This window comes from Mirounga angustirostris, unplaced genomic scaffold, assembly GCF_029215605.1.
Source record: "Mirounga angustirostris isolate CCGP_5_RB_7025 unplaced genomic scaffold, mMirAng1.0.hap1 SCAF_15, whole genome shotgun sequence".
Classification (NCBI taxonomy): Eukaryota; Metazoa; Chordata; class Mammalia; order Carnivora; family Phocidae; genus Mirounga; species Mirounga angustirostris.
In genome coordinates, this window is record NW_026991723.1 from 10,816,486 (window position 1) to 10,825,177 (window position 8,692).

Consider the following 8,692-nt stretch of genomic DNA (forward strand, 5'->3'; position numbering starts at 1 on the left):
GCAGGGAGCCTGCTTCTCCCTCTGACCCTCCTCCCTCTCATGCTCTCTGTCTCAGATAAATAAATAAAATCTTTAAAAAAATAAAATAAAATAAAATAAAATAAAATAAAATAAAATAAAATAAAATAAAATAAAATCCCCATAGGGAGACTCCTGATGGACATCATGCCTTTTAACCAGTACCTTCGGTACTCTAACATTAATATACAATGCCCATTAATAATTAAATTCATTTTAAAGATGAAGAAATAGTAAGGTACAAGGAATGGTTTGCCCACAGCTACCCAGCAGGTGGACATCAAACAGCAATAAAGCCCAGTGGGCCCTGGCCGGGGTGGGGGGCTTACCACCTGATTATTCGGGGCTTCTAATGCCTTCTGGCTCCAACCTCTCCACACGCCCTTGGCACACAAAACGTACGGTGCAACTACCCTCTCACGGGCTCAGCTAAAAGAATAACACGTCCTAGAGCAGGGAGGGCACAGGAGAATAACAAGTTGAGCCTTCGGGACCAGTTTCGTGTTATCTTTTAACCGGACAGTCTCGATTTCTCAGGGCAAGACAAAAATGTCCCCCGATACTTGTCAGCAGTTTTCAGCGGAGGGAAAACTGCAGCTGCAGCACCTCTGGCGAGAACTTTGAGCAGTAAATGTGCTCACACTGAGCGTGTGCGATTTGGACTAGGAACCGGACGGGGAGGTGGATTCATTGCCCTTAGTTCTCCGCCGGAGCGCTAGAAATGTAAAAATGCCAGCCACAGGCCATTCCTTTTTGTTTATTTAAATGGAGAATTTTTTAAAAAATCACTTTTTCCGCTTCACGGCTCCTTGGGACCAGGGAATAAAAATAGCGATGTCAACAGGAGCCAAACTTCTTCGGAGGGGACAATACAACGCGAGGGGAAAGAGCCCTGCTCAGAACAGCCCAAGTGCTCAGCAGCTGCCTGGAAACACAAGTCGCCCTGCAACCGCTTCTTGACTTGGCCCATCTCCCGGCAGGTCTCAAAGGCCGGCGCGCTTCATCAGGAAGTCCGCGGCGAGCCCAGCACAGCTCGCCCCGCGCCCTTCGCCCTCCCCGGCGCGGCCACCTGTCAGACCCCGAGGGCGGCGCGGGCGACGCGGGTCGCGGAGGTGGCCCCGAGGCTCGCTCAGGAAGGGACGCCGGTGGCCCGGGACACCCGGGCGGGCTGGGACCGTCGCGGAGGCGCGGGCGGAGGCCGGCGCGCACGGACACTGTCGCGCGCTCAGCGGCCCCAGCGCGGCCGCCTCCGGGGTGGCGGGACGGGGGTCGCAGGTGCACCCCGCCGCGCCGCCCCCGGGACTCGGCCCCCGCGCGGCGCTCGGCCGGCCCGGGGCTGCGCGGCGCCGCGGGGCGCGTCTTACCTGTTGATCTTGAGCGCGAACGCGCGCCGCTCCGCGCCCGGCAGCGTGGCCATGGCCCGCGCGCGGCTCGTCCGCCTCTAGGGGCGCGGGGCGCGGACGGCGGGGGCCCGGCGCGCCGCGGAGCCGCTGCAGCGCACGCCGAGCGGGGCGCGAGCCGCAGCTGTCAGTGGGGCTGCAAACTTCCGCATTTCCACCTTCGGCGCCGCAGCCACGGCGGGGGAGGGCCCAGCCTCGGAGCTGCCGCGGCGGCGAGCCCGGCCCGCCACCCGGCGCCCGGCCCGGCACGCAGGGAGCGGCGGGCGAGAGGGTGTGGACACGCCGCGGAACTGCCCCCCGGATGCTCCGAGCGACGGCGCGCTCCGGCCGCGGGGGCCCTGACCTCAGGCAGAAGCGACGCGGCCGGAGGGCTCCGCGACCGCCGAGCCAGGCCGGAAACTCCATCTGCCCGGAGCCGCGGGGCTGCCAGCGCCTGAGGGCAGGAGCGGGAACGCGCTGCCCGCCCGCCCCGCGCGCTCGGCGAGGTCGCGCAACCAGCCCCGCACGTGCCCGCGCTGGGCCTTCTGAAGGGTCCGCACCAAGCCTGGGGCCGGGGGTGCGGGGGGGAGGCAGACTTGAAAACACACCCAACCCACCCACCAACCAGGGTGCAAACCAACTTTTGCGAAAGATGTCTCCCTCATCCTTCCTGGGGCACTCGAGTTAAATAGAATGAGTCCAGCCAAGGAATAAACATTAAGTTATCCCCCAATGCCCCCTTCAATTTTTTTTCTTTCTTTCTTCTTTTTTTTTTTTTTTTCCCAACAGGAGGATAAATGCTTTTCTCTGGGAAAACACTGCACGCCTCTTTCCTGTGATTCAAGAATATGCTGCATCCCTGTTTATTTCGGTTTCAGATGAGAAGTCGGCTAAGAGGCCCAGACCCAACTCAAGAAAAATCAGAAAAGTCCCAATGCTCACCGGAGTGGGAAAGTACATGTTTATTTCAAGTTACTGGTTGCTCAGAGTTTTGCTCTAATAGAGCATTCTCTAAATTCTACCTCTGTTTGGCAACTTGCCCTTTAAAAAATACTGAAGCAGGATATTTTTGGTTCAGAGCTACGCTGCTGTCCAGTGTGACTATTGACCATTGGAACAGATGGTTAGTCTGCATTGAGATATACTGAGTGTGTAAAATGCACATTGGATTTTGAAGACAGTGTAGAGAAAATAATGCAAAAATATCCTGTTAGTGATTTTTTTAAATGTTAGTTACATGTTAAAATGATAGTTTTGATATTAGGCAAATAAAATATTAAAATTAATTTCACCTGTTTGTTTTTCCCTCTTTACAATGTGGCCTTCGTGAAAGAAAATTTAAATTACACACGTAGTTCACATATGAGGGTCACATATGTTCCTATCAGGCACTGCTGGTTTGTAGTTTGCAACCTAATATGTAAGTAAAACTCCTAAGGACTGAATTAAGTCTCTTCTTGTTGGCCTTCCTTTCTCTGGCTTTGCCTGGCTCTGTTAGTTTAGTAATTCCTCAGAGCTGGTTAGGTGACTTTTCCCTGCAAATATCAATGCCTTTAAGCATATAAGACAAAGTTTTTCAGTCCAATGTTATTATATAGGCTATGAAAAAAGATCCAAGGAAAAGAAAGCTTTTTGTAATGTGGAGTTTCTGACTTCCAAATTCTAAGTCTATTTACTGCGCTGGGATCTATAAGCCAACATTTAGATCAAGAGATGCTGAGAGAACAACTCTGTGACGACTTCTCAAACTGAGAGCAAATGGGTGATTTGTAGACGGTTCTTTACACCAGAATCTTGAGTCTACTGTGTACCAAGTCAGCCTTTCATATGGCTCCTTTGAGTTTCTGAATGTTTGTGACACACATGTTCCTACAGAGCAAAAATATTCTAGTTTCCACACAAACGCAAATAAAATGTAATGAGAGTATCTCAGATTTTCAGAATTTGCAATCAAGGAAAACTTTTTTTGGCGGGGGACAGGGTAAGGGGGAATGGAATCATAAAATCTCCCATCTTACACCAGGGCATGCTGCATTCAACTTAGTATTTGATACCTAATTATAAAGATTAGGCCAGCATTATGCTCCATGCTGTCCATTTTTGGATGGTTAGAAATGACTCCAAATTTCCTCAACAGCCTTTTAACAATTCACTGCCTATTTTTAAAATGTATCTGCTCTGGGATACATTCACAGATCACAGATCACTGCTAAATCCCTGGCTTCTCACTACTTCTTTAGTTCCCTGTAGTTGGGTGTCTCTCCTGGCTGCCCGCCCTGTCCAAAATGCACTCTAGGGACGCCTGGGTAGCTCAGTTGGTTAAGCACCTGCCTTCGGCTCAGGTCATGATCCCAGGGTCCTGGGCTCCTCGCTCAGTGGGGAGTCTGTTTCTCCCGCTGCCTGCTCTGCCTGCCACTCCCCCTGCTTGTGTGCTCTTTCTCTCTCTCTCTGACAAATAAATAAAATCTTAAAAAAAAAAAAAAAGCACTCTAGAAAGCCTCCTTTCCACACCTATGACCTCTCTTGGCCTTCCTCTTTCTCTGTATCTCTGTGTCATCGATTTTGTTTTCATCTTCATAAAATTCCTCCCTTGGCTTTTTTTTTTTTAGAGAAAGGGAGCGAGCTCAGGGTGGGGAAGTGGGGGGAGGGGCAGAGGGAGAAGGAGAGAGAATCTTAAGCAGACTCCATGCCCAGCGCAGAGCCAATTCAGGGCTCCATCTCATGACCCTGCGATCATGATGGGAGCCGAAATCAAGAGTTGGATGCTTAACCAACTGAGCCACCCAGGCTCTTGACTTCTATAACAGATGTAATGTCCATTATGACATCTAGCTTTCCCTATGTCTTCTTACCTCTCCGAAAAGCCAACCTCTTTCTTTACACTGCGTCGTTCATATTTTATTTAACAAATAGCACTTACCTTGTACCAGGGCCTGTTCGGAGCCTTTACAAATGTTAATTAATTAGTTAATTACAAACATTAAGTGATAACATTATGCCTACTTTGCAACCAGGAAAACTGAGGCTCAGAGAGGTTAAGTGATTTGCCCAAGATCACAAACTAGTAAGGGACAGAGTCATTTCCAATCCTAAATCAATGCCTATCTCCCAAATACATCCACTTGAATATCCTCAAACTCCACGAATATAAAACACTCTCTACCTCTTGTACCCATTTGTAACCTGGCTATCCCTCTGTGATCGCTCATTTCTATTGGTGGCCCTCTTTGCCCATTTGCCAATTTTAGAACCTTGGAGTCATCTAGGGTGGGAAAAGCAGGAAACCTGTGTTCTGGATCCAGCTTTTCATGAACTGTGTGACCCGGAGCCAGTCACCCTGCGCTTGGCTGACAGAGCCCTCCATCTCAGGCTGACGCCATCTGCTCGCCTCCCTCTGAACTCTGTGAATGTGTCAGTTCTAACTTCCTCCTCTTCTTTACCCTTTGGATCTAATCGTCCACCAAGCTCTGTTATTTATGCGTCATAAACCTCACTCCTCTTTAGTGTCATTGTCCTCACTGCTTCCCTTTTGACCCAGCTCTCAGCAATCAATGTCTGGATAACAGCACCAAAAAAAAGTTTTTAACGGCCTCCCTGCTTGTCACTTCTTTTTTATTCTAATTGAACTGAACTCTAACATTGTATGAGTTTGACTAAGACGCTTGTTTCATCATCTTCTTTCCCTGCTCAGTTAACTTTGGTGACTTCCCATAACCGTACAACTAAGTGTGATCTCTCAACTGGTTTATAGTCCCACTTCATGTAACTAATTCTAAACCTTACCTCTCTGTCAAAGCAAGGAAGATGTCCTGGCCTGGGGCCTTCTTTGCTGGTGTCATTCTTTCTGCCATCCTCACCTGAAATGCCAGTCTCTCCTGATCTTTCAAAGTTTGAATGGAATTTACACCTTCCATCTCTACCTGAAGGAGTATGTCTTTCAGTGTGACAGCACCTTGAACTAGCTAGAAAGGGTAGGTCATTACCAATGAACACAACCTAGTGGAATTTAAGGTCCATAGGACTATAGAGAAAAGTGTGATCATTTGCACATCTCCTTCTTTATTCCCCAAACCATTTAAGATTTTGTTCATCTGTCACCTTCTGAGAGCATCTATTTAACATTGGAATGCCCCCTTCCCTACTGACATTTCTAACTCCATTTCCAACTTTGTTTTTCTCTAAAGGACTTTATCACTATCTGACATACTCTATAATTTATTTATGTTTATGATCCCTCATGCTTCTAGAATATGATTCCATAAGTGCAGAGATTTTTGTTTTATTCACTGCTCTATCTGTATTGCCTAGAACAATTCCTGACGCATACTAAGTGTTTGACAAGTACTTGTTGAATAAATGAATGCAGAGCAGACACTCAGTAAGTATTTGCTTTTTTTTTCTTTTAAGATTTTATTTATTTATTTGAGAGAGAGAATGAGATAGAGAGAACATGAGAGGGGGGAGGGTCAGAGGGAGAAGCAGACTCCCTGCTGAGCAGGGAGCCTGATGCGGGACTCAATCCTAGGACTCCAGGATCATAACCTGAGCCAAAGGCAGTCGCTTAACCAACTGAGCCACCCAGGCACCCTCAGTAAGTATTTGTTAAAGTGAACTTAGTAACAAACTATAGAAATGATCCCTGAAAGTATAGTCTTAGATGGGAGTAATCGAGTTTCACGTGTCCTTCAGAAGAAAGTAAGAATCTTTTTTATTCTCTTGAGTATTTCAGCTGTGCCTTTGTATGCACATCTTCCAGCTCTGTTTTGTCTTTATCTTTTGGGTGGAGAAATGAAACCAGCACATAGATTATTACAAGCAAGTGGATATTTGTATTGTTGTCTTATAATTGAAGACAAATACAGAAAGATTTGTGTGCTGGCATTTAAAGCCAGCCATTAGAATAGGAGTTCCTATTTTTCTCCACTTTATTCCTTATACTGTCACAAGAAATCTGTAAATAAGAAAAGAATAAAGAATAAGAAATTTTCCCTTAACGATCATGGTGACAAACATATATATACAAGCATAGTGTATATATTTTTACATGTGCGCTTTATATATGTGTATTTTAATTTAGGATTTAGCCCATATTCCAACGTGCAATGGTATTTCATTTTCAATAGGAATATTCAAACCATAGCATTTTATAACTAGAAAGACCTTGGATTAATTCATTAATTCATTAATTCATTCTTCATTATCATCTGTATGCTTTTTATTCATTCCCCAAACATTGACCAAGGGGTGACCATACGTCAAGCTCTGTACTAAGTGACCCTAAGGGCAAAACAATGAACAATACTTGCTCCTGGACTTCGCAGAACTCATGGTCTAGGAACGAGATGCGTTACAAAGGAAAAGAAGAAGCTTGAGTTCCCAGTGACAATGCAGGAACATTCTATTTCCCAAAACTCGGTGAGGGCGGAAACACAAAGAGGAAATGATTTATTCTCATGGCGAGGGTGTTGGCAGAGAGACTGACGCTGAGGAAGAATGACTTAACTGACGCAGTGACATGGAGACTGGGTCTTAAACAACAAGGAAGCATTTGCCAGGCAGAGAAGTGTCTTCAGGACATCGCAGACACAGGGAGCACTGTGTGCCAAAGCAGGGAGCCCAGACATGCCATTGTCCATCCCGGGAATTAAAAGTACAAGGGGATCTGTGGGGTGCAGAGTGATGTGGTGACAAACGAAGCTTTGGAGGTGGGCAGGGTCTGAACATGGCCATCCTGTCAAAGAGTTCAGACTTTGTCCTACCAGACGGTGGTTGCTGTTTCTGTATCTAGGTCACCAGTCTCTTGGGGGATGATCCCTCTGGCTACCTGGAGGTGCATGAGGAGGACTGTCCAGGAGAGGATGCGCTCATCGTGGTGGGGATTAGGCCTCCTATATCTGGCATTGCCATCCCCATCTTCCTCAGCCAGAGCACACTCACTGGACACGAATGAAGAGCTACACAGTCCTTTGCAGAAGGATTTAGGCAGATTTCCCAAAGTCACATCGCACAGAAAGAGGGAGGATTTATGACGGACAGAAAGTCAGGCCTGGTGCTCTGGTCTGGTTCCTTCGGCCTCTCACTGGAGTGCCTCACAGGGGTCTGGTCACTGCCCCATTCCTGACCTAAGCTCTCTCACTGACTTCCCTGAGGTCACCCCCATCAACCCACTTCCTCATCAGTCTATTTTCTTCTCCCCAAAGAAAAAAACCATACCTGGAGACAGGAGTGGGTGATCGTGGTTGGCTTAGAACTGCTCTGACTCATTCTCCTGAGCTTCCCAAAGAGGGACAAAGGGGAGGGTAGTTGTTGGGTAGGCAGTGAAGAGACTCGGCGGTACTCACGTTACTGAGAAGTTGGGTAAGATAATGCCCCTGAAGGACAGAGCATACCCACCATCGCCTCGGGGCATGTGGGCTGCGATTTTACTGTTATCCAACATGTGTGCTCCTTGAAAGCCATATAAGCTGTCTTTTACATGTTTACTATTATTTTCTCCTAACAGATTCCCAGAACTGGAATGTATGAGGTCAAAAGTTATAGACTCCTGCCAAAAAATGCATAAATCTAATCATGAGGAGATAGTAGACAGACTTAAATTAAGGGACATTCTACTAACCAGGCAGTCTCTAAAAAATGTCAGTGTCATGAAAGACAAAGAAAGGCTGAGGAACGGGTTCAGAGTAAAAGAGACTACAGAGGGGCGCCTGGGTGGCTTAGTCAGTTAAGCATCAGACTCTTGATTTTGGCTCAGGTCATGATTTCAGGGTGGTGAGATTGAGCCCCACGTCGAGCCACATGTTGGACCCCGCGCTCAGTAGGCAGTCTCCTTGAGATTCTCTCTCTCCCTCTCCCTCTGCCCCCTCACCCCTGAAATAAATAAATAAATCTTTAAAAAAAGAGAGAGAGTCTACAGAGACAGAGCAAGTAAAGGCAATGAGGGATGCTAGACTGGACCTCAGATCAAGAAAAACAAATACTATAAAGATTATCACTGGGGCAATTGGCAAAATCTGCATCTTGACTATGTATTTGATAACAGTATTATATCAAAGTTACATTTTCTAATTTTGATACTTACACTGTGGTTGCATAAGAGAATATCCTTATTCTTAGTGGATACATACTCAAGTATTTAGGGTAAAACAGCAGAATGGTATAATGTCTGCGACTTTTAGATGCTCATCCATGATGATGATGATAATGATGGTGTTAATAACATTAAAGTAAGATTATAAATCTAGATGAAGATTACATAAAATTTCCTGCTCTGTAAATTTGAAAATTTTTCAAAAGAA

At 46.7% G+C, this 8,692-nt stretch overlaps 1 protein-coding gene and 1 pseudogene across 1 annotated transcript in view; both read right to left on the reverse strand.

Moving 5' to 3' along the window:
• Positions 1 to 1,627, reverse strand: part of DOCK8 (dedicator of cytokinesis 8) — a 226,633-nt gene extending 225,006 nt beyond the window's left edge. Inside the window, exon 1 of the mRNA XM_064580028.1 lies at positions 1,383 to 1,627. Within this exon, the coding sequence (XP_064436098.1) occupies positions 1,383 to 1,435 (53 nt within the window). The 5' untranslated portion in view covers positions 1,436 to 1,627. The remainder of the gene's footprint in view (positions 1 to 1,382) is intronic.
• A 4,338-nt stretch (positions 1,628 to 5,965) lies between these two features.
• Positions 5,966 to 6,052, reverse strand: LOC123841490 (small nucleolar RNA U3; annotated as a pseudogene).
• Between the last annotated feature and the right edge of the window lie 2,640 nt (positions 6,053 to 8,692).